This window comes from Phalaenopsis equestris, unplaced genomic scaffold (assembly GCF_001263595.1).
Source record: "Phalaenopsis equestris unplaced genomic scaffold, ASM126359v1 Scaffold000094, whole genome shotgun sequence".
NCBI lineage: Eukaryota > Viridiplantae > Streptophyta > Magnoliopsida > Asparagales > Orchidaceae > Phalaenopsis > Phalaenopsis equestris.
Window position 1 is genome coordinate 5,916,411 of NW_018164536.1, and position 27,452 is coordinate 5,943,862.

General features: G+C 34.6%; 1 protein-coding gene across 1 annotated transcript; it reads left to right on the forward strand.

Annotated features, from left to right (window-relative positions):
- Nucleotides 1-234: 234 nt before the first annotated feature.
- Nucleotides 235-27,244, forward strand: LOC110020263. Its single transcript, XM_020718303.1, has 3 exons — nt 235-421; nt 528-665; nt 26,970-27,244. Exons 1-3 carry the CDS (start codon nt 331-333, stop codon nt 26,984-26,986), a joined length of 246 nt encoding a protein of 81 aa, XP_020573962.1. The 5' UTR covers nt 235-330; the 3' UTR covers nt 26,987-27,244.
- The last annotated feature ends 208 nt before the right edge of the window (nt 27,245-27,452 follow it).

The window sequence follows — 27,452 nt, forward strand, 5'->3', positions numbered from 1 at the left end:
TGCATTGCACGTTTCAAAAGATCATAGTTGTGGTTTCATTTATGTGATGTTGATGATAAATATTATGTATGTAAATATGAATGTCCAGATAGTAGAAACATAAACACTTAATAATTATGTGATCTGTTTGTAAATACCACAATCTTTTATATAAATTAGCAATTAAATTTGAGGCCAACCATGACCACTCAAATTTGAATAGTAACCCTAATTGACCTCCACCTGTTTAATTTATCAGCTGTGCCAGTCCTCCCATAACTCATTAAGGAGACCGAGGATTGGGTGGAAATTTCGTGAGAGAACGTTAAGTTGAGGAGGCGGTGGTGGAAAATGCCGGCGACGTCGACATTGGTGGGTGCGCTGCTCGGTCTTGGTACCCAGATGTACTCCAATGCCCTCCGCAAGCTCCCATACATGAGGCGTACTTTCTTCCCAGATCCCTAACCCTAATTCCTTCTGACTGCCATCGAGTTCTCTTTCGAAAAATAGCTAATTGAGATTTGTCGGTGTAATTTCTGATCGACCAGATCCTTGGGAGCACGTGCTTGGAATGGGGCTCGGCGCCATCTTCGTGAACCAACTCGTTAAGTATGATGAGAAGCTCAGGGAAGATCTTGACAAGATGCTTGAAAAGGCCAAGGCCGCCAACGAGAGCAGATACTTCGGTTCGTTCTTTAGTTGACCTTTATTTTATCATTCGTTTGACTGATCTTTACTTCGTTTAAAAATGTTCTGTTGATTCTATTTTAATTCAATAAAATTATACTAAAGATTTGTGTCTCCAGTTTTTGAAGACTTACCATATGCACGCATGACTTTCTTCTTCCTAAAACCTGAAAATCTTAATACTGTATTGATTTTTCTTGTAATTTTCATTTACATTTTTAGATTTTTTTTTAGTGAGAAATGAGGGTGATGCCTAACCAATATCATCAAAATTAAAATAATTGAAGTTAACCAAATTAGAACTTTACTCTAATATAAAAAGTAACAAAAAGTTAATTCTATATCAAAATTTACAGGTAAACCTATATGCCCCACCAAAACTTGGGCTCAGAGAAGCACATAATATATGCCTTAGGCTCCATCCAACGACAGTAATGGCAGCACTGTTGAATTTATTCTTTCCTCAGAATCTTTACATGATCTGATATTAGAGACTTTCTAGTTGATTTGTTCAAATATAAAGATCTACTATTTTAAGGATAAAAAATACTTGCTTTGCTGGAAAAAAGAGAGAAAAAAAAACTTTGTATTGTGGTTCTCCTTGCTTGACCTCAGTAGCTCATCAACCCTGAACTCATACAATCTACTCCTTGACTTTGCTTCTTCTTCACTTGGCAAGGAAGTTGCAATTCTTCTCCCCTCACCGTACTTTTCATTACTCTTGGACTCTCGCTCGATGGGAAATCTTTTTAGCTTCAAATCATTTGAGAAAGTTTTGATTTATTGGATAAGATAATTTTAACAAACTAGTATTAGAGCATAGGTACGATGGGTGTTTCCAAGGTTAAAAATGAAAGGTTAATGGAAAGTCTAGTTTATCAATCTAAAGGAAATGATGGAAATTTGTTTAAGTTTAAATGAAAATAGTTAAGGCTTTAGAAGGAGAGAATAATTTGTTAAATTATTTCAATGCAAATACGATGCACATAAAAAAATCAGAGATCATGAAGTTAGTTTATAGCACCCTAGTGTTGCATCTGAGCAATAAAGCACTCAAGGAGGTTGAGAAAGAAATGATTGCTATTGTGATATGTTCAAAATTATAACAAATGTATATGAGTAAAAATTTGCATAACATAATTTATTATAAGTTTTCTATTTTTGGATTTGAAATGCCTAAATCAAAGAGTCTACAGGATAACTGTTGCGCCCAGTATGAAGTTGGCCCAAGAGGGACTGGTCAATTACAATCTTGCCGGCCCACAGACGGGCCGACCTTTATCACGGGAAGAAGGGGAGGGAGCAGATGAGGCGTAGACCAGGGCCATTATCACATATTTAAGAGGATAAATTGAGAGGAGTTGGAGAAAAGTTTAGAAGGAAAGTTTTCAAATGCTCTATGAGGATTTTATTTAGGAGAAACCTAGGGTTTGTTTTATTATTATGCATGACTGATGTTTTCTTTCTTCTTGTGGTGTTCCTAGCGACATTTAGGGTGTGGAAGAGACGATCTACCTCTTAAAGAATAGATCGGCCTTGTATCTTGCTTGTTTTCCTTTGATTGTTGTAAGAGCAGTCCTTATTTGTGTTTTTTTCGCCTATGTATTGCAATTTCGTCGTGGTTTGTTCACTAATTTGGTGCCGAGACATATCAAATTGGTATCAGAACATATATCTTAGTGGGATGACAGTAAAAAAGTTGTACTAGAAGGCGAGGTAGGTCAAATCAAATCAGGAATGGAAGACAGTTCACCAACATGGAGGACAAGTTTTCTTTCATTGAAAGTCGAATGGAGGATGGATTTGAAAGCGTAGGAGAAATGCAGGAGATTATGAAAAAACTTATGGAGAAGCAAACCAAGGCCATGTCAATTGCTCCAGTTGCCAATTCTTACCAAGGGTTGATCATGTAATCCTTTGCTAGGTCAAATGGGAATGAGAACGGCAAGAAGGAAATGAAGAAGACATCATCTACCTACAAGATCGTCCCCCTAGGACTCCGAGCGAAGGGGGAGTGGAGACTTCCGATGGAGGGGATGGGTTGAAAATTGGAGGGATGGCGTAAGGGGTATGAAAGAGCACGATGGAGGAATGAGGGATTCGGGAGTGGGATTTGCCTATGATTGAAGGAGGGAGTTCCACCCTAAACACATGAGGGGAAATACCAGAGGAAGAGGAGGTTGGGGTGGAGATTGTCAGGAAATTGAAGATGCCATTCTTTGAAAGGGAGGATGCACACGGATGAGTGCATCGAGTAGAGCGATACTTTACGATCAATGGGTTAACTGAGGAAGAGAAGCTCATGACAGCGAGATTATACTTGGAAGGGAAGACTTTAATGTGGTTCTAGTTAGGGGTGTAAACGAGCCGAACACGAGCGAGCCCAGACTTAGCTCGTGTTCGGTTCGTTTATATTTTGAGCTCGAAAAGTGTGTTCGTGTTCAGCTCATTTGCTTAACGAGCCGAATACTCAAATTTCACGAACAAAAAGTCTTTTTAACAACCCTAATCATTTAGCCGTAAGACATAAGAGAATATAATCACGTAGCCATAAGATGTTAAGGATTGGGGCAAGATTTAAAACATCATTTGAATTTAATTTAATAATTTAATATTCTTAATGTAAATCTTTGTAGCATTGTAGTCAATTACATTTTTTAAAAATACTGCTCATCAAAGTTATATATATAATTGATTTGTAGTGTTTCGAGTCGAACACGAGGTATTCGCGAACAAAGAGCCGTTTTGATAGCCCTAGTTCCAGTGGATGGAGGCAAGGTGTTAGATACACTCGTGGGAGGAGTTTAAGGATTGCTTGTTGGAACGTTTCCGAGCCATTCGAGAAGGAACTTACACAGGCAATTCTATGCTCTGACCAGGAGGGAACAGTTATGGAGTACCGACAAATTTTGAGCTCTTGTCAGGAAGGTTGAGGGGAATTTTTGCAGCAGGCTTGGGAGGGAACTTCTTGAATGGCCTGAAGCCCGATATACAAGCGGCCATCCGCTCGTTGAGGCCACGTGGATTGAGGGAAATGATGGATCTCGCCCAGATGATAGAGGATAAGAAACAGATGAAGAAAACCGACAAATATGACAACATCGGGGGATTCTGCAAGAGTATCGTGACAGTCACGACATCCATAATGATGTCATTTCAGAAAGAGACTCTGAAGGAGAAGACTACCGGACCCGGCTTGAAGGTAATTTCAACCGCCTCACAAATGCAGAATTGTAGGACAAAAGAGCCAAAATGATTGTGTTATTCCTATGACGAGAAATACTCCCCAGGACACTATTGCAAGGAGCGCGCTCTTCATGTTTTTTTAGTTCAAGAGGATACAGAGAGTGAGAAAGTAACGAAGGAGAAGCATTTGCATTTGAATGTGGCGGAGGTGTCGCTCAATTTGGTTCTAAGATTTAACCTGAATCACTGCATGAAGGTGAGGGGATGAATCAGGGAACAACTAACTGTGGTGTTGATGGATAGCAGGGTCACGCAACATTATCTCCAATCAGGTTTTGGAGAAGCATGGTTGAAGCTGATGACTACAGAGAGCTTTGGCATCATTATGTGCTGGCGTCATGATGGGGACATGAAAGGTGGAGAAAAGTCGAGGAATTGACAAGAGGTTGGTTCTGACACTACATGACTTACAGGTGGTGGGAGACTTCTTTAGGTTTGAGTAGCACATATGTGATTCTTGGGATGAAGTGGTTGCGAACATTGGGAGAGATGAATGTGGATTGAAAGTCTTCTTTGAAGATGGAGTTCCAAGTGGAGGGTAGGAAGGTGGTGCAGAGAGGAGATGCTAGTTTATGCAAAACTATGGTGTCACTCAAAATCATGATCAAGTCGATTCGGGGAGCAGGACTAGGTTACTTGGTGAGTTGCAGAGCATTGAGGAGGTTCAAGATTCAGAGTTTGAGTTTCTGAAGGGGGTTCAACAGCTCCTGCAACTTTTTACTGATGTTTTCTAGTAGCAAAGTGGGCTGCCACCTTGGAGGGAGCACGAACACGTTATTACATTGAATGAGGGTGTTTCTCCGATCAGCGTCAGTCCATTCATAAGGATGAGATAGAGAAGCTGAAGTGGGAGATGCTTGAGGCTAGGATTATCAGGCTAATGTGAGCCCTTTTTTTAGCCATGTTCTATTGGCGAAGAAAAAATATGGTAGTTGAAGATTTTGCATGGACTACCGGGCTTTGAACAAGGAAACAATGCTGGACAAGTTTTTAATTCCTGTGATTGATGAGTCGTAAGATGAGCTTTATGGGATAGTCATTTCCTAAAAAAATGACCTTAAGTCATAGTACTGCCAGATTAGGATGAAGTCAACGGATGTGCACAAGACAACATTCAGGACACATGAAGGACGTCACGAGTTCTTAGTGACGTCGTTTGGCCTCACCAACGGCCGACGACATTTCAATCCCTCTTGAATAAGGACTTTTAACCTTGTATCCAAAAAATTGTCCTAGTTTTCTTTGATGATATCCTGATCTACAGTAGTACAAAGATAGAGCATGTGAGACACTTGAGGACAGTTTTGAAGATGTTGAGGGAACATCAATTGTATGCTAAATTGAAAAAATGTTCTTTTGCTTAGTTACAGGTGGATTAACTAGGACATGTGATGACCATGACGTGGGTAGCAGTGGATCAGTCCAAGATCGAAGTTATGGTTGATTGAACCTTACCGAAGAATTTCAAGGAGATGAGAGGATTCTTGGAACTCACAGACTATTACTGAAGTTCGTGAGAGGATATGGCGCTATAACATGACCATTGACGGAGCACTTGAAGAAAAACAATTTCAATTGGGGGGAAGCAGCAACACAAACCATTTGAGCATTTGGAGAGAGTCATGATTAGTGTACCAGTATTAACATTTTTAGATTCAGTAAGAAGACAAATACATTAGGATACAGATTGGGAGCAGTGCTCATGTATGATCAGCAGCCGATTGCCTACTTCAGCCAGGTTCTTACAGCTAGAGCGATGCTAAAGTCAGCATATGAACGAGAATTGATGACTATTGTCTTGACCATTCAGAAGTGGGAGCCCGACATGGTGGGAATACATTTCTTGGTTAGGACAAATCAGATGAGTTTAAAGTATCTTCTGGAGTAACAGATGGTGATTGAGGGGCATCTGAGATGGCTATCCAAGCTATTGGGGTATGATTTCAAGGTTTAGTACTGGTTAGGATTTGAGAGTAAGGTAGCTGACACACTTTCGAGAAAGGTGGAAGAACCCTGATTGACGACCCTATCGGTACCCTTGGCCCTAGATTGGGAGGCCTTGAGACAAGAGAGCGAAAGGAATGAGAAGCTGGTGAATATAAGGGCTGAAATGCTGCGAGATTCGAACAATCATCCCTGATATGCATTGAGGGGACAACAGCTGCTCCACCAAGGACGTTTTGTGCTACCCAAGTCGGAGTATATTTCCAGATTATTACAAGAGTTTCATGACAATTTGATTGGGAGACATTCAGGAGTGTAGAAGACCCACAGTCGTCTGGTGGCAGAGCTTTATTAGGAGGGATCCACAGAGACGTGGAAGACATGGTGACAAAATGTGATGTGTGCCAGCGACGCAAGTACTTGAGTACGACGCCAGACGGTTACTACAACCATTAGCATTGCCGGACAAGGTTTGAGAGGAAGTGACTATGAATTTTATCGCGGGGTTGCCACGTTCTGAAGGGTTCATAATGATTATGGGATTATGGTGGTCGTGGATCGCTTAAGTGAGTATGCACATTTCATTTTGCGGTCTCAGTTGCGGCGATGTTTATCCAGGAAGTAGTCTGTTTGCATGAGCTGTCTTAATCTATTGTATCAGATAGGCACAAGGTGTTCTTCAACCACTTATGGAAAAAAAAAAATTTAGGCTGCAACGTAGAGTCCTTAAAAGGAGCATCGCATATCATCCCTAGATTGATGGGTAAACGTAGGTGGTCAACATGAGTGTGGAGACATACTTGCATTGTTTTGTATTTGATATACCAAAGTTATGGGTAAGTGAATTGCATGGGCGAATATTGATATAATACTTCGTAACACAACGTAGCGTAAACAACCCCTTTCAAGATATTGTATTGGCAGGATTCACCTCATTTGATACATTATGAGCACAACATTACACCGATATCCAACGTTGATCAGTATTTGGAGGAGAGGGATTGGATATTAACGGAGCTTAAGAGGTATCTTCTGAGGGCTCAATAAATCATGAAGAGGAAAGTAGATGGACACAGAAGAGAGGTGTAATTTGAACCAGAGGACATGGTTTACTTGAAGCTGATGCCCTACCGATAGAAGACATTGGTCATGAGGAGTGAAAAATTTTCACCGAGATACTTTGGGCCTTAGGTGATGACACACATCAGGGCAGTGACCCATCATTTGAGGTTACCACCATCATCTGCACTACACACAACCTTCCATGTATCCCAGCAGAGACGAGCGATTGGAGATCACACACCCTCATCTACGCTTTCGCCGATGCTGATGGAGGACTTGGAGGTGATTTTGGAGCCATTAAAGATCAAAGGAGTGCGCCGAGGAGTAAGAGAGCGAAGCAGGTATTGGTTAAGTGGAAATGATTGCTAGACTATGTAGAAACATGGGAGCCGTATAAGGTGATCCACGAGCAATTTCCATCTTTCCACCTTGAGGATAATATACTTTTTTTGGAGGGGTAATATTACGCCTAGTATGTTGCTGGTGCAAAAGGGACCAGCCGATTGCAATCCTTCTGGCCCATTGACAAGCCAACCTTTATCGCAGGAAGAAGGGGAGGGAGCTGGGCGAGGCACAGAGGATGGAAAGGAAGGGGTGGGGTCCACCAAGGCCATAATCACATATTCAAGGAGGAGAAATTGATGGGAGTTCGGAGGGAAGTTTAGAAGAAAAGTTTTTAAATGCTGTATGAAGATTTTATTAAGGGGGAACTTAGGGTTTGTTTAATTTTCATGCATGTTTTTGTTGTGTTTGTTATTTTTTCTTCTTGTGATGGCCCTAGTGACGACTAGGTTGTGAGAGAGATGATCTACCTCTTGAATAGTAGATCAACCTATCTTGTTTGTTTTCTTTTGCTTGTTGTAAGAACAACCCTTATTTGTGTTTTTTCCTCCTATCTATTGCAATTTGATCGTGGTTTGTTCGCTAATTTTGGTGCTGAGGTGTATCAATAACATGGATGATTGCAACATGATTGTTAAGTGTATTGGGGTTAAGATGGATGATGAGGATCTAGCTATTATCGCTTTATACTCATTATTAACATCATATGCTCACTCTTTTGAAACTATGAAATATGCTCGGGAGACTTTATTTCTAGAAGAGATCCATACAAGCTTTAAAATCAAAGGAAATTGAAGCTAAAATTAAGAAAGATTTAGAATGAGTACAGGCTTAAAAGCTTGAGGTGGGCTAGAGAAGAAAGAGGCAAGAGAAATTTAAAGTTGAAGTCCAATTCTAAAGCTAAATTCGAGTTTTTTTAATGTCACTAGGAAGGAAACTATAAGAAAAACTATTTTAAATTGAAAAAGAAGGATAGGAGAAGATTGCGGCTTGCTTGGAGTAAAAGCGATAAGTCGTAGAGAAATTGAGAAGAAATCTGGTAAGCAAGAATTTGTGAGCTACGGAGGATTGAGGGTTTCCAGGAGGAAGTTCATGGCCGGATGAGCGAGAAGAAGAGAAGAGGGCTTGGCGATCAAGTTGATCAATGGTTGATGGGATGGTGATCAGTTGATCGAAAAGGTTCAAGAAGTCAAGCTTGTAGATCTACAATATATCAATGATTTTTTTTCCTTTTGCAAATTACTCATGTCTAATAAAAATATTTTCTGAATTATAGTTACTTTATATCATGGTTTTTAGCTTGAATCATTTTATCAAGATCTAATAGATTGGTTGTAACCAATAAACAAAGCTAAAAGTGAAATAAATATAAAACCCTAATTTCTCCAGTGGATGCGATCACCCTATGTCAAATCACTTATATCTATTGTGTATTTGTTTATATTTCCTTGTAGATTTTTTAGTTTCTTGTTAATGATTATTCTAAATGTGAAATAAAAGTAAAAATTTAATTTCTCCCCATAAATGCTGGCACCCTATGCCAAACCACTTATATCTATTGTGCGCTTGTATGTTAAATTTTGGTTTACATTATTCTGATTTCTTAATTTTCTGTGGTGAATTTCTCTTGTAATTTCTGTATTATTGTAAGATTATGTAAAAGGGTGAATATATTGATAGTAAATAGTTATTTTTTATTTTAGGTATGTACATTTTGGATTTGTTTTAAGTATTGTTTGTGGGTAATCTTGTAGATCTTAATTATTTTTTCAAGAAAAAATACTCATAACTAGGACTTGATTATTCATAGATATGTTCATTCTTGTTTTGTTATTTATTATTGTTTTTATTTTGTAGGCTGTTAATTTGGCAAATTGCTGAGCTTTTTTATTGGTTTTTGTTTGTAGAAAGAACTTGAATTATTAGGCCAAGAGTGAGTGCATCAAGAGCAAGTTTTGAATTGAACATGAGGTTCTCTTATGATTATGAATTTATTTGCAAATTATCTCATATACAACTATTAAATTATTGATAGGCTTGTGATACCAAGAGATGATTGAAAGGTCTTTACAGTTGCAAGACTAAATGCTAGCAAGAACTAATGAGTTCTATTCAATCTTTACTTATTGTGACACAACTAACATCGAGAGACTTTGAAATAGAATCTTAAAAACAATTCGAAAGCTTTGTTGAACGAACCTATAAACTAGAAGGAAAAATTCCATGCACGAAATTTATCGTAGCATCCTACCTAATTTTAGATTTTCCTTTATACGATGTTCTTAACTGCTCTTTTCTTCTGTCCAGTTGAATACAACCTATATCCCATTAACGAAAAACAGTTTAACAACTGTCGTGATTCCACCTCCAATACTTCTGCCAAGCTACGTTGTGTTGTGTTTTTTTTTTTCTCTCTAAAACGTGGTGGGGAAGCTTCAGGTGGATTGGAAATTGCAATCACCTGAAATCCAAGATCACAAGTAGATCAAAAGTTTGCGATGTAAAGAAACGAAGTTAGTTCATGGAAAGGAATAAGAAAACAGAGGCCTTCTTTCCAAATTCTTTCAATCCATTCCTCCAGTGAATCAGTAGGCTGCCTCCTATCAAAGCCATAAAAACTATATGACAAACTAGAAAATAAACAATTATATAAGCATACAATAACATTTATTACCTACTTTAGATTTTCAGTTGTTATTCTTTATTATTCCCTATTTTCTTTCAGAAACTTTTAGAAGAGCTTTCCAAACAGATTTTTTTCTAGAAATATCCACCTCCTGTTAGGAGATAAGCCCGGAATAGAGAAATAAAACATCCCTCTCACCTGGACAGCCACTGCCTCTGTTTTTAGCCATTGGAATTACATTGACGACATCCATGAATGTTTTGGTAAGATATGGAAACACTATAGATCGATTGTGGTAGTGTCTTGTACTCCACAACGATCTTATTTGCCTTCCCAAGGAAACTCAAAATAAAATTTTCCATAAAGTGAGAGAACAATAAGAGGAAGGGTGAGTTAAGTAAGGTTCATGCCTTCCTAACAGATGCTAAATTACTAAAGTACCTATTAGAGAAATTTAAAACAGTCTCTACTATAATACATTTAAAATTATTTTATGTTATTTTAAACCATTGTAGTGGGTTTTACTTATTTTTTATTTTCTTCATATGGAGCACATAGTTGTTTAAGGTAGAAGTTTGTATTTGTGAATTTGGTCTTGTGCTGGTGATTTCTTACATGTCATTCTAGGTCTGTTGTAGGAAAACCTGCATCAGATTTGATATGAAAGCAAGCTCAAGGTTGTGTCAGAGTATTCACTAGAAGTAGGGTTCAGTATTACGATCAATTAACTGATAATCAAAGGGGTGAGATTTTGCCAAATTCGCAAAATCAATTAGCTAGATTTCTTATCAGTGAAATCAAATGGGTGAATGAGCTAATCTAAAATTTGAAAATTGCTCAATTTCATCTGCTTGTCATGAAATTTATTCAAATAATAATGTTGAACCCATCCATTTGAATGTTAATACAAGAAAAAAAAATGATAGTAGAGGAAACTATTAAGATAAACTTTACGGATGTATGATAATGAGACTTGTGATGGTCATATACATCAAATATATGAGTTAGATGATGAGATAAGTAAGAAAACGATAATCGAGGCATCTACTTTTGATGGGACAATGGACCTATGGTTTTTTTAACTTGTTTATGGACATTAATATTTTCTTTATTGCAAACAATGCTAGTGAATTTCATATAGGATTTGTTGAAATTAAGTTAATAGTCAAGGCTAAATGCACTTGATTGGTGAAAATATGAAGGGAAATATTGATTAAAGAACCCACAACTATGTAGGTTGAAATAAAAGAATTGCTTAAAGAAATTTACTCGTCATTTTTATGTTGTGATTGATTGTTTGATTAATTTAATGCCATAAAAAACCGTTACTGAAAATATAAATATTTTTTAGGAACTACTAAAGTAATTGAAGATCCTAAAATAATATTTTATGAGTTTAGATCTGATTAAAAGCTTTGACATTAAAAATGAAATGACACACAATCACATTCCAGAACTTTAAGAATGTTTTTTCAACTGGATTTAGATTTTGAACATATTTTCAGATCTTTTTCAGTTCAAAGTGAGCTGCCACCTATATTAGAAATGCATATTTTACTTATAGGAGTTAAATCATTTATGTCACACCAAATGAATCAAAAGCGCTGTTGACAAGGATGTGAAAGTGAAATTCATAACTATTGCCTTTATATCTAAAATTTCTAGAAGTTTTTTTTTATTGTTAATTGACTTTACATGATGCAAATGATGGTCCTATTAGAAATACATATATGTATGTAGATTAAGAAATTAATGAGGGGATGTTGTTCATGAATTTTTTCTAGTAATGAGTTATTTTTGTAGAAGATTTAATAAAAAAGGAGATTTATGTGCATGCTATTGAAGCAAGCCGCCACAAACAACATAGCAAGCCAGTGCCTTTACTCAAGCCTCAATTAGAGTATTAGGAATTTGATGAAATGAAAAATGTGTATTGGAACTTCACTATGAATTTTTATACTTGGATGCAAATGTAATGAATGGAGATGAGAGGGTGTTAGTTTTGTGAATCGGCAAGATTTGGGGAGTACTTGAAATTGCCTCTATTAAAAAATTCTTTAAATATTATGCAATATATTCATTCCACATTGAGAACTAAGTTTCATTGGAAAAGAAATTTTATATTTCAATCTTATTTTAAGCTTGATGCAGCCAAAATGTTCATCTATGCCAAAAGAATCTGGTACTTCTAATGAATTGAAAAAAAAATATTTTCATATTTTGAACTAAAATGCTTTTAAGGAGTGTCGTAAATAAGGATTAATTTATGTGAGGTCTATAAAATTGAAGGATATTGTGCTTGAGAGTGTGGCTATATTGAAGGATGCTAGATAAGTATCGTTTGATTTCAAAGACCTAAATCTTCATGATCTCGGTGAATATCCACCATTTAATAGTGTGACGGGAAAACTCTCTTTTCTTATTCACAAGTTAAAACATATGTTATATATTTATACACTCCCAATTCTCTAGATTAGGAATATCTCTAATATAGAAAAGATTCTGTAATTAGGTCTCCTTTAATTAGATTGCCTAATATCAAAATTTCTAATACACAAGCTTCTTAATATTCAAGGTTCAACGTTATTTCTTTTCATAACACTCCCTCAAATTGGAACATAAATATTTATCATGACCAACTTGTTACAAATATAATTGACCCTAGCCCATTAAGGGCCTTTATGAAGATATACCCTAGTTGTTTTCTGTTTTCTGTTTTCTGTTTTCATATGGGCTGTAGAAATTAGATTCTGTTGAATCTTTTAGCGAACAAAGTACATCGATCTCAATGTGCTTAATCCGTTCATGATACATAGAGTTTGAGATAATATGAATTGCAGCTTGATTATCACATCATAGTTTTGCTAGAACTGTCATCTTAAAACTTATTTCGGTCAAGAGTTCGGGAACTCTCGTCAATTCACTCAAAGCTTGTGCCATGACTCGATATTGAGATTTAACACTGGATCATGACACTAAATTCTATTTCTTACTTTTTCATGAGACCAAATTACCACCAACAAAAACCTGTGATTAAGTAATGGATCTTTTATCAATCTTGGAATTTGCACAATCTGCATCAGAGAAATATTCAATATTTCTATGCACATGACTCTAATATAAAATACCTTGTTTAAGAGCTCCATTGAGGCAACATAACATTTGTTTCAAAGCTAACCAATGATGGACTGTGGGGGAAAACATAAATCGACTTATAGTGCTAACTAAATACACAATGTCGGGCTGAGCTACTATGAGGTAGTTTAATTTTTCTGTTAACTTTTTATACTGTTCAGGACCATAACGGGCTCTCCATCCTTGATGAGTTGTTGATTATGAAGTATCAGAGTACTCTTTGGTTTAATTCCTATTTATATAATTTTGCTAACAAATCTATCACATACTTTCATCGAGATTGAAATATATCCTTGCTCATTGATACCTTAATCCCCATGAATTACTTAAAAAGAACCCAAATTTTTAGTGTTGAATTGATTTTGAAGAAATGGTTTCAATGATAAGATTCTCTGCACGTCGTTTTCAGTAATAATAATGCCATAAACATAAACCACCTATGGAATGATTCTTTTAGCAATTTGTTTATAAAATACTATGTGATCACTTATACTTTTTTGCATCCCAAATTATTTTACTGCTTCAATCCATATAATGACTTCTGAAGACGACATACATTCCCAGACTCCTCCCGAGCAAGAAACCCTGGAGGTTACTCCATGTATACATCTTTCAAAAGATCACCATGCACATTTTTCACATCCAGGTTGTACAATGGTCAATTATTCGTTGCGGCTAAGAACGAGAGTAGGTGAACCAAATTAACTTCGCTACAAGAGAGAGTGTGTCCAAGTAGTTGATTCCTTAAGTTTGAGTATATTTCTTAAAAGCCAACCAAGCTTTGAAACGAGTTACATATTCGTCAGAATGAAACTTAACTGCAAAGTTCCACTTATAGCCAACAACCTTCTTTGCCATAATGTAGTTCTATCTCATTGAACATTGCTGCCTTCCACCCAGAACGGGATAGAGCTTGCTAAACATATCTTGGAGTCTCAACAAAGTCAAGTAAAGCAATAAATGAGCAAGAAGTGGAAGATAATTGATTATACTTAACACAAGAGGAAATGGGATTGACAGATTGATGCTTTCGAAGAGCAAAAGGTGAATCAATGTCATTGTGGGGAGGATCCGCTGATTAAGATGATATTGGTGCCGGACTAGGATTTGGGGAACGAGTTCTTTTCCAGTAAACATTAGTGATAGGTAGTCTAGGCTGAGGCGTTGAGGTGGAGCTAGATTAGGATCTGAACTTCTGATGTAATAAACTAATAACTCATCAAAATTTTGTGCGAATTTAGGCATTGATGAGTCACCAAAGAACGAGGTTTGTTCATGAATAGTGGCATAAGTAGAAATAGTGTATCAATTTAAGAGGGAAAAATATGAACACCTTTTTTGCAGATGAGAATATCCCAGAAAGGCATACCTCAATGACTTATGGTCTAATTTAGACACTTGTGGACGAGTATCACAAACAAAACATGTACACCCAATTATGGGTTGTTTAACAGGGAAGAGAGTTAATTAGAAATTAAACTTAGTAGGGTTTCTAGTTCTGTAAAACAATAAAAGACATGTAATTGATAAAAAAAACATGCACTAGAGATTGCATCGACCTAACACTTTTTGGTGCATTTGTTTGAAACAAAAGAGCTATAGCCGTCTCAAGAATATGTATATTTTTTATTTCAGCTACTTTATTTTTGGGATGGAGTGTCAACACTAGATGACTGTCAAAGCATCCCATTTTGTCATGGACGACTATAAATATGCATAAGATATTATTTGGCATTGTCAATTTTCAGAATTTAACTGAAATATTGAATTGAATTTTAATTTTGACACAAAAAAGATTGAAAATATGACAGTAACTCGATACGATATTTCATAAAGTAAAGCCTAGCCAAATGAGAAAAATCATTTACAAATGTGACAAAATATCAAAATTCATTAAGATAAAATAGGGTACGATCACCAAATATTAGAATGAACGAACTAAAAAATATCTCTTTGATTAACTCCAAGAATAAAATACAAACGATGATGTTTAGCAAATTGATACGACTCACAATCTAATGATGATATGTGTTGAAACTTAGGGTACAACTTTTTCAGCATTGAAATTAATGGATGTCATAATTGACAATGAATCTCCAAAGGAGATAAGGTGTTGGAACAGTAAGCTATAAGTCGAGGTATCTTATTGTCCAAAATGTATTGCTCTCCAATTTCCGTCCTGTGCTTGTAATATAATCTGTAGCATCAAAATCAATGTCCTATTGTGTGGAAGCGGTAAGAAGATGAGTATCATTATTACCTGACTATGCAAAGGCAATGATAGAGGGGGAGTTCTTGACTGCTTCTTGAAATTTGATGAACTTGTTATATTCATCTGCAAAGATCGAGAGAATTTAAGCTTGAGAGGTCTCATTACTAATTGACCGTGTGAGCTGACTGTGATTTAGAATTGTATGGTTCTTTTTCAGCAACTTATGACAGATTATTACCATGTTTATGACAGTAATAACACACTGCCTTCGACCATTGATTTCCAGAATTCAAAGTTCTGCTTCTGTTATTGTCCTGTGATTGAGGCTTACTGATGTGTATTTTTACGACCTGAAAGAGCACTAGGTTGCTGTACGGATGAAGCCTGAGAACCCAGAATCGTACACAATACTCTAGTATAAGCTTTCTCAGAGCAGTACATTCAGGATCATATAAGATCAGTGATTTAACACCTTCATAATGATAGTTTAAGCCCACTAGATCATAATGTCATTTATTTTCTTTGAGCCTGTTGAATCCGAACATGGGTACTGAAGGACAATAAGACATTTAATTTTTCATTAACACATTTAAAGTGCATGTGATAAGTGTTAAGTGATTGATCCTGTTGTTCAGCTCGGAAGAACTCTTTGCATACATAAAAAATTCAAGAAATATTTTCTCTCATAAAACAAAAATGTCAATTCCTCCACATATTTAACAAAGTCACAATTAGTGATATTACTAGATTGATTCTGTTTGATGGAGTTTCGTATCTGTATCAAAAGCTGAGCATCAAACCTCATTTACTTAGAATAATTCTGATTCGTCTTAGGTGGGGAACTATCAATGAGGCAACTTTCTTGAGAGATACTTAGGTTGAGTCTCACAATTTTATTTCACATTAAAAATTATTGATGCCAGTTAACTTTTCATCCATAATCTTTGCCACTGATGAAACCAAACCTTTCACAAGATGTTTTTATTCACCAGCTAAATGATGTCATTAGTGCTGAAGGATGAGCCAAGGGAGCGGTCAAAGCACTATGAGACAAATAACTCGACGACGAACAGTTCAACAACCGCTGAGAAAAAAACAACTGAATTATTTAAAGACAAAGAAACGAAATGTAGCAATTGGTAAAATTGACCCAAACAAACAACTTGGATCAAAGCAGACAGAGTGGCCAAAGCATATTAGGGCTTCATCAATGCCATAAGCCCATTTACGCAGAATGATGCAGATGATGCTAGATGAAGAGGAAGCACAAATGATGTAATTGGGTGATAAAGCAGATGTAGATGACTCTGGATGATAAATGAAGTCGAATACAGCTTCGACGCTTTAGCGGTGTGGACAACGTCAAAGTCTAGTGATTCGGTTGACCCGAAAAAACCGAAACCGAACGAGGCTAACATACAATAGGAACGACGAAGACAAGAACTATTCGATAAGACTCTGATACCATGTAATCGGAAAACTTCTTCTTTTCTTATTCATATATGAAAACATATATTACATATTTATACACGCTCTCAATTCTCTAGATTAGGAATAACTCTAATATAGAAAAGATCTAGTTACTAGATCTCCTCTAATTAGGTTGCCCAAATATCAATTTTTCTAATATACAAGCTTCTTAATATTCAAGGTTCAGGTTTATTACTTTCAATAATAAATGGTATACAACATGCTATTAATTTCATTCGTTGTTATCTTTACCTAATTTCTTACATTATAAGATTGAATCAAATGAACACGCTTAGCTTAATTGACAAAATCAGCTTGCTTAAGAAAGGATTTATTATGGAGAGTATGTATCATTGTACGGTACATCTACTTGCATTAAGTTATGATGATATTTGGAAAATGTGCATGAAATTGAATAATTAATATAATTGCACCGCCCAATTTCAATTTTTTTATTCCTAGCTTCAGTGATATTTTGGATGTGATAATTGTAGCTTTTATTTTTTAAAACTTAGATCTGATGTGTATTTATCAAGTAAACATATAGAAGGAAGATGATCAAAAACTATTTTTAAGGTTAAAGATGGATTGTACCAATAATTGTTGATACATTTGATTAGGCTAATGCACCGAACTTTTTAATCAGGAATTATAAATCATATTCTTCAACTTTATATTTAAAAAAAATTGTTGTGTTTTTCTTCCTTGATTTATGGTAAGACTAGAGAAGTCCATTTGTTCCATCTTAGAAATGTTTTTAAAATATTATGGAATGAGAAGTTATATGTAAATCTTAAAATTTTTTGTTTTAATATACCCTTTAGGGCATTTATTATTTGGGATTTGAAGTATCGGGTTATGGACTATTTATTGACCATGATGAAGTCTAAGCAATTAATTGTTGTCCATCATCTATTTATTATAACAAGTTAATAGTATTCTAAGATTAAGAGATTTCATGGCTCTGATGCATTCTATAGGCAAGCCATTACCCTTGTCATAATCACACAAAATAACAATTGCCTTGAAAGGAAGAATTTAATTTGATAAATTTTGTTGATTGTGCCTTTAAGTATATTAAATAAAGGCTTATAAATGTAGTTGTGTTTATATTTACTAGATTCAATAAGTTATTCAGTTTTTTTTAGGTGATTTTTGAGTTCAGGTGTCAGAGGAGTTACAAGCTAAAAAGGGCATCCATTACTTATTATAGTGAGAATAATATTTAAGCAGAAGCATTCAAACTATGTCATGTTGTTTTTATGAAGTTGTATGAGCACTTGAATTATAGATATTTTATGTTGCTTAAAGTGTTTGATTTATATTATAATCATCAACACTAAAATATATTTATTTATACACAGTCATGTTAAATAAGTTGATTATCGCAAAAACGCACTTCAGTATTGGGACATTTTGCTGGGGTTGAGAATATGCCTCTTAATGTCTTGAGACAAGTGAGTTTTCACACAATGAAAATCAAAGCGATTGGTTTTGTTCAATTAAGGGAGAGTTTACCACTTATAAGGACTTCGCTGAAATATATTTTAAACTTAGATAATGTATCACCCATGCTTGATAAAAAATTAATGATTAAAGATGGTTATCTTTTTAGGAGAACTCATCTATGTATTTTTATTCTTTTTAGAATTTTAAGTCAACTCTTCTATGTGTTTTTTATTCACTTTCAAGAGATTTTCTTTTTCTAGAATCACATGATCATTGAATTGTGTGATATTTTGATCAGAATAAATTCATAGCTATTATTAATTGTATGTATTATTGGTTCAATTTGAAAAGAGATGTTATTTGAATAGTTTTAGAATATTGAACTTGTCTAAAAGTGCTAAAAGGAAAAAGAAATAATATTGGTTGATTGACATCTTTGCCTTGTACTTGTAAGCCTTGGGAAGATGTTAACATAAATTTTGTGCAAGTATTAAGATGAACTTATCTTGAACGCCTCCGTTTTTGCTGTGACAAAATGCTTTTTTAAAGGAATTTAATTCTTTACCATGTAATAATTATGTTTTATGCATAGCGGAATTATATTTTAATAAAGCGGATAAATTGTATGGCTCACTTAAAACATTTGCTTTTGATAGGCATGTGAAATTTATGGATCATATATTTTGAAAATTCTCTAGAAAAAAAAAACAACTTATTTGGAAATTCTATTTCTTGTCACCCATAAATTGATGGAAAAGTTGTACTTGTTAAGAGTATGGGTGTTTTTAATAATTTCTAACAGAAAAGAGCATGCATCTAGTTAGGATTGATATTACATATAATTGATTTTGCTTATAATAGATCTGTCAATAGGTCTATAACACCATGATTTCTTTGAAAGGGTTATATTTTTTTGACTCAGAAAGGCTATATATCTTTTTGAAATTTGAAAGAAATATTCACAAATTTATATGTATACTATATCAATCAAGAATGATAGAAATCAGACAGAATTAAGAGTTTTCTTATTTAAATTGCTTACAAGTTATCACTTATTTAATTGTAATTAAGATTATTATTGATACTAAGTTTTTTAATTTTTTAAGTGCTTATGCTCCTCAAGTAGGTATAGGTATAGGGACTAAAGTTAAATTCTGGAATGACTTAGAAGCTTAATACAAATGTCACCTCTTGAAGAAAGAATTTTTATTGGAGAAGATTTGAATGGAGATGTTGGTAGAGTGGTATAAAATTTCAGAAATATTCATGGTGGCTACGGTTTTTGAGTGACTATTGAAGAAGGTAGAGCCATTTAAGATTTTGCTTTATCGTATCATTTTGTTATTACTAATACTTTATTCAAGAGAAGAGATAAACATCTTATTACTTATAAGAATGAATCTAATTGAACAAAAATTGATTATTTTCTTATGAGAAGAAGAGATCGTCGAGAGAAGAGTCTTATGAGAAGAAGAGATCGTCGAGAATGTAAAGATTGTAAGGTCATTCCAAGTGAGGATTTAAGTACTCAACATCGATTATTAATTCTAGATTTTAAGGTGAAGAGTTCTAAAATAAAGAATGCTAGAACTCATCATTGTAGAGTTAGATGAAGAAACCTAAAAGACACAAATAAAATTATATTTATGAGTAAATTTCAAGATTTCAAAATTTGGGATGTTTATGAAGAAGCAAATATGTTATGGGATGAAGTAACAAACACTATTAAACAAGTAGCAAAAGATATACTTGGAGAATCAAAAGAAAAAGCTTCTTAAAATAAAAATAGTTGGCGGTGGAATAATAATGTGCAAGAAAAGATAAAATATAAGAAATTATGTTGTAAAAATTGGTTTAATTGTAAAAGCTTAGAGAACTGAAAAAAAATATCAAACGACTCGCAGAAAGTCTAAAAGAACAATCTGTGATGCTAAAAATTCGGTTTTTAGTGATCTTTATGATATATTAGATACTAAGAAGGGTGAAAAATATATGTATATACTAGCCAAACAAAGAGAAAAGAAAATTTTATATTCAACCCAAGTAAATGTATTAAAGATGAAAATCAAAAAGTGTTTTTTTTAGAAAAAAATATTCAACATAGGTGGGTGAGTTAATAAAAATCAAAAAGTGTTTTTCTTAGAATAAGTTTTTCAAGATAGGTGGGTGAGTTATTTTGATAAACTTTTGAATGAAGTTTCTGAAAATACGATAGACCTTAATGATCTTAATATCGTTAATAATAATAAAACGTTTCATTTTTACTGTCGTATTGGTAAAAAAGAAGTTGAGGGGGCTTTAAAGAAAACCAAGGGTGGAAAGTCTGTAGGACCGGATGATATCCCAATTGAAATGTGGAAATAATTAGGAGATTTGGGAGTTTCTTCGCTTACTAAACTTTTTAATATTATTTTAAAAACTAAAAGTATGTATGAGAAGTGGAGGAAGAGTATTTTGGTACCCATTTTTAAGAATAAAGGGGATGCACAAGAGTGTACAAATTATAGAGGAATTAAGTTGATGTGTCATACTTTAAAATTATGGGAGAGGGTAATTAAACATAGGTTAAGAGGTATTACAAAGATTTCTCATAATCAATTTGGTTTTATGTCGGTCAGGTTTACCATGGAAGATATATATTTATTGAGAGGTTTGATGGAGAAGTTCAGAGATAATAAGGAGGATCTACATTTGATTTTTATTGTTTTAGAAAAAGCACACAATAAGGTTTCAAGAAATGTCCTTTGGAACATTCTTGAGAAGAAAGGTGTTGATATGACTTATATTCAAGTCATTAAAGATATGTATACTAGAGCTGTTACTTGTGTTCGAATTGAACGAGGATTAACTAAATAAATTTCTGTTGAATTACATCAGGGATCAGTATTAAGCCAATATCTTTTTGCTTTAGTTGTGGATGTTCTTACTGAACATTTATAGGAGGATGTACCTTGGTGTATGTTTTTTGCTGATGATATCCTTCTCGTAGATAAGATTAGAGAAAAAGCCCAGGAAAGTCTTGAATTATGGAGGTCTACATTGGCGTCTAAAGGCCTTCATTTGAGTGGACTTAAAACCGAATACTTAGAATGTAATTTTAGTAGTAATAGCTCTAGTGACAGAAGTGTAACTTTGGGTGATCAAATTATTAAAAGTTGTGAATGATTTAGATATCTTGGTTTGTTATTCAAAGTGATGGTGATTAGATGGGGATGCTAATAGTAGAATTCAAGCTGGTTGGTTGATGGTTGGTTGAAATCAAGCTGGTTGGTTGAAATGGAGGAATGTTTCGGGCCTTTTGTGTGATAGAAAAGTACCGCTTAGACTGAAAGGAAAATTTTATGAGAGGGTGGTGAGACCTACAATGCTCTATAGCGTTGAATGTTGGCCTTTAAAAGAGGAGAAGCATAATACTAAGTAGAGAAGCATAATACTAAGTTAAGTGTTGCCTAGATAAGAGATGAGTGGCTTTACAGTGGCTTTACACTAAGAGATAAAATGCGAAATGAATATATCCGTGGTAGGGTTGGTGTAGCTCCAGTGACGGACAAAATTAGAGAGTCATCTTAGATGATTTGGTCACATTAAACATCGATCATCTGAGGACCCGATTAGGAGAGTGGATGTTTTAGATTCGATTTATGTTAAGAAAAGCAGAGGTAGACCTAGGAAGACTTGGGCTTATTGTATAAAAATGATCTTAATTTATTAGAACTAAATAAAATATGAAACTAAATAGGATGTAATGGAGAAAAAGGATTTATGTAGCCGACCCATTAAGGCTTTGTTGTTGTTGTATTAATTGTACTTATTCTTTCCTTATAGCTGAATATTTATATTAGGAATATGTACAAATTCTCTCTCCAGAGTCATACTTATTATGATATTTAAACCAACAAAGAAATATCTACTGTTGGTTTCAGATAAGTGCTCTCACATGCCAATTCACATGACCTCTCACATGCCAATCCAGAAGTCATACTTATATATTTATTGTGTGATAAAATGTCAAGTGTTATAGCCAATTCATTCTTCAAAGTCATTCTAGAATAGTCACAAAGACCATGACTATTGTGCGGTTAATTCTAGAGATCAATAAAGGTTACTTGACTCATTTAAAACATGTTATGAAATCTGCTTGGATTCTCCCAAGAAGTTCATTTACCTACTTGTCCCCGATAACTGGCATACATGGAATGCGAGAGATGGTTGATTCATAGTACTTAATCAACACACATAGAATTGTTGTAATAATTTTTCAGCAACACTCTCTACGTACTCTCTCATTAAGATTCATTGGTGGAAAAATAATGGAGAAAAATATTACAATAACTTAAATCAAATGAGATGAACCATCACAAGTGTTAACATAAAATATAATTGTTCTGCCAAATTGTATCATAAAATGTGATTACATCAAATGCAGTTATTCTACCATAAAAAAAGTAATGTCATAAGTAGTTGTTAAACCAAAATATCAAGTGAACTTCACTCAAAACACAAATAAACAAAAGTAATCAAACATTGTGATTTTCATAGAAAAGCGTATGTAATAGACCCTCCTCTAAGGTGCCATGGACGTGAAAACATGCCTTTTCACATGATCTTCAATTAGCTTCAATGAGTAGAAATATAGGGGAGTATCTTCAAAATTTTCTGGTATTCGTTTTAATATTTTATTACATCAGAAATGAATGAAGATTGTTGTGCAGTGGTCGCCTCAAAAGATAAGTTTGTGCATGTTGTACCTAGCTCGGATATTTGGCTTCTTAGGTACGAATGATCAATTTTTTTAGTATGAATTGCCCTTGCTTTTAAAGAAGGTGGTGTACATGCATTGTTAGATTCACTAAAATCATTCATTTCATGCAGTGATCTTTGAACAGGATCAATCGGGCTCTCTCTAGGCTCTTGCAAACTTTGAGGAGTCCAATTACTTTCACCAATCGTAACTACCCCGCCAAACATAACATCAAGCTTCTCTTTTAGCTCTGGTTCAATTCCACCAAACTTAAATTTCTTAGCATTTGACCGAGTCTGTCATTCATACAATCAGAAGGAGAACTTATGTATAACAATTGTGCATGCCAAAAAAAAAATATAAATCTATATGTCAAAAAATAGATTTCACCTATAATTTCTTCGTCCACCAATCTGTTGATGTATTTATGCTGTTTTTAATATGATCTCAGTTAAGGCTGATAAATCTTCTTTGAGCTCTTTCCAGATCATCTAATTCTTTCTTAATTGGTCACATTTATTCTTTAATTGAGTTCGGTCACACACTCTTCCGTTTTTCTCTTGAAAATTTGTTATGCCAACCTTCTTTGTTGAAATGTGTTGTTGGTTTATTTCATAATTCAATTTCTTTCATACATATATCAAAAAAGCATTATTGTTTCTTTGTCGCATATAGCAAATTATGTGCCATATGCCTATTTGTTGAAATGAGTTGAAAACTTTAAGCAAAGGGCATCTAGCAAAAAAAATTGAAGTTAAACTTTACACCATTTCAATCCAATGAGATTGTCATTTTTGAGGAACCATCGAGCTCATGCAAGAAGAGAAATTGAACTCAACTATCAGTAATATGTGAAAAAGCAAACTATAGTTTATCCAAAATTACAAGAAAATAATACTAATGCTTAGTTTCTAGAACATAGAAATCACACAATGATTTTACAAATGACCTATTTGATGATATGAGAGCCTCCTAAAGCCAAATGATGTCTTCCAACAGCATCATAATCACAAGTGAATGTAATAGATCAAACGGTGGCAGTTGCTAGGTTGCACCCTTAAAGCTTAAATTTCATAATTTACATCATTGTAGAGATGCAAAGAGGGGCAAACATATCATAAGAGCATGGCAAACCGCAGAAGAGTGTAGGCCATTTTAAAATATCATCGCAAAAAACCATATAATCACAAATTCACGAGTGGAGTCTTCAACAACATAATGATTAGCACAACTTTTGGCTGACAAGATTGAGTCCGCATTAGATTCCATCAAGAACAAGGAGCATATAGAAAGCAAATTTCTAAGTAGCCTGATTAACATACAACATTGAAAGAATAGGTGGTTGTGAGTTTCTGAGAAAGAATTACAAAACTTGTGCCATTGCAAGGGTAGACTACTACCTATTCATTCAAAAAAGCTCAACTTTGGAACATAATAGAAAACAAAAATAAAATGACAGATCTCCATCACATTAACTCTACAGGTACAATAGATTTGCTTGACTCACTCACAAAAAATAGTGGAGATTATTAAATTCAACTGCACAACAGATTGAGACACTATGTAACCATAACTTAATCAACTAAACAAAAAATTTGATACTTGAAATTCTAGATGCATAATTCTATGAAGAAAGATAACCGAGTTGTAAACACCGTAGGGACAACTCAGGATAAGAAGCAGGGGAGGTATTGGCAGAGAGAAGAGGAGTGCCGGAGAGGTTACCAGTTCGAGCAAAGAAGAAAGGCCGAGATCGGGCGCGCTAGGTGGAGTGAGAAGAAAAAGGGGTAGTCTTAACTTTGAAGTAGTATTTTAAGCTCAATTAGACGGGGAAAATTTTTTATGTTCGTCAAAACTTGTTGCCACAAATTTCTTCACGCTAATTATTGGCCTGAAAGAAACTACACTAAATTTGCAATGAATGAGGTACTACTAGAACGCAATTTATTGGCACAGTTAAGTATGTCATTTGTGTTTAAGTTCCTTGGGAAAATTTGCCAAGCGCCAAAAGTTGAGATTTGTGCAAGCCTTGATTTGCTGATTTAAGCTTGGAGCTAATGGTGATGGGGATGTAGCAATGGTATCATGGTGATCTGGTTCTCTACTTTCTGTCACATGGAATACTCCCAACTTATTTGGGCTCTGTAAACCCCACCCTTTGGAAATTTTCATTTTATTTTCAACCAAGCGTTCAAGCAAAATAGCTACATTAGTACTTTTAAAAAACATCAGATCTATTTGCTTGGGACTACTGTGCTGGGTATGATAAACTAGCTACTATATACCTTTGGAACTTTGTTAATACTGATAATCTAAGGTTCCTTTTGAAACACTTTTGTAGCCCATTAGAAAATCCGGTTTATTCATCTGGTATATTGTTTGATTATAACACACTTAAAAATACTTCAAAAAAAACTCCATTTTCAGGCTATTTCAAACTTTTTAACACAACTATTTTCTAAAACAGTTTTTAAACAAAATTTTATTAAAGTAAAAGCTTAGCCAAACAACTCCTAAGAGTTGTTGGGTATGATAGGTTCATTCTATACAGACCTAAGCAAACGATCTAACCAATCTGTTCGGGCCTCTCTGTCCTCACTTTTTTGTCATCTATCTGCCTCTCCCATTCTAACCGTATGCGTTGCTTTGTCTCTTTCTCTTATATCAGTAGTTATTCTTTTCTGTAAATGGTGGTGGTTTAATAGTACCATCTCCGTGAACAGAGAAAGGTAATAACTATTTATATTTCAATCCTATCTTGAAGGAAAAGCTATTTTTAGCTCTAAAAGATTCCTCTTTCTACATGTTCGTGCCCCTTCTAGAAAAGGCCTGTTGTTGCAGGAAGTGAACGTCCTAGAAAAAGAGTCCGTTAAAAATGACCAGCAGCATATGCAAAGGCTCAGATTTTAATATCACATCCAGAACATTATCATCACTATATTTTTAAAAGTGAAATTCATATTTTCATTCGTATATTATAAAGGTGTTACAAGTGTAATTATCAAACATAGGGCTTTAGATATGTAAGAATTGTGTGGTATGTTTGACAATTTCCATAAAAAAAATTCTCTTAGTAAAAGATTGGATCCTTCATTTCAAGGCTATAGAACGAATTTTTAAGGGCAATCTAAAGAAAAGATATAATCAGCAAAAAATTTAAAACAAATTGTTTCCATGTTTGCTTTTGATTTTGCAATGCTATTAATAAACCTATTTTAATTAATTATATAATTGTTAAAGTTATGATATTTTATAATAATTGTATAAAATCATAATATTATCCATATGAGTCATTCAATGAACCAATCACCATCACAATAATTTGTCATTAACCACAACTTTTTGAGCGCCCCAAAATTTTTACCTGTACCATCGTTCTGTTGGAGAAATATTTACGCACGGAGAACGCACGCAGCTCTTCGTGCATAATCTACTCTCAATAATCTATGCGAAGGTTATTGGGGGTTATTGCGGAGTTATTTCGGCGTTATTTGGAGTCAATTCCCTAACATAAGAGAAAATGTGAAAGTGTAACCGCAAAATGTGGAGGGGATTACGCACGGAGAGCTGCGTGCATTCTCCGTACGTGAATTTTTCTCATCCTGCTGACTCAATAGCATAATGAGACAGAAAACAACAATGTGAAGCCCAAACGTTTCAAGTTACTGCTGATTTTTGTCTTACTACCCTAACTTTGGCAAGTTGCATTAGCCTGTATTGAGATTGCAAATGTGAATCCAGCTAATAAAAATACAGATTACCATAGACTCGAGATCCAGACCAATGTACTGGATAATCTTTAGCTACACCTCTAATAAATTCTCCATGTAATGAACATTATCTATAAAATATGGCCTCCATAGGGACTAATAATCTTTCGAAATATGAGATGAACAAAGAGTATCCCCCTTCTGAGTTGATTTTCTCATTTTATTGTTTAGTCAAAATTGTAATCTTAATTACAAATTTTTCCATCTGCATTTTCAAGTCGTTCCAATATAAGAGAGCATGTTTATGCATAAATTTGAAATTTATAATGTACTCCTTATAAAAAAAACTTTTTATTTCTTTTGCAGATGAAGATGATGTCTAGTTCTAAGCTCGTTCTCTGTTTCTGTAGCTGGTTTGGTATGCTCTGCCTGCCATCTTATTAGTCTCTCAAAACCATTCCGATTGCTCTGCGAGAGAAATTGTATCTTTAATGTATGGATGCAAGTGGTAAAAACGGAAATAAGTTGCGGGTTGGTTGAATTTTGATAACTGTTGCAGTTTTTCTTTTATTTCTTCCAATATTTGAAATCAATGTCAAATCAACACTTCGGAAAAAGTTTAGATTAGACTTGGTGATCTACGACCATCCTTTTTCCGTGTTGAAGCGTGGAAGCGGAATACTTCTAGTAGTGTCGTTAGTTGAAGGCAAACAAGCCTTTAAATTGGAAGTCCCAAGCATGCAAATATAATTTCTTCAGTAACAACTTCCGTGGTGATGCTTTTGGAGTTTTTATTTATTATTTATTATTATTAAAGGTTCTAATTAAGTTTGAATTTGAACCAATTTG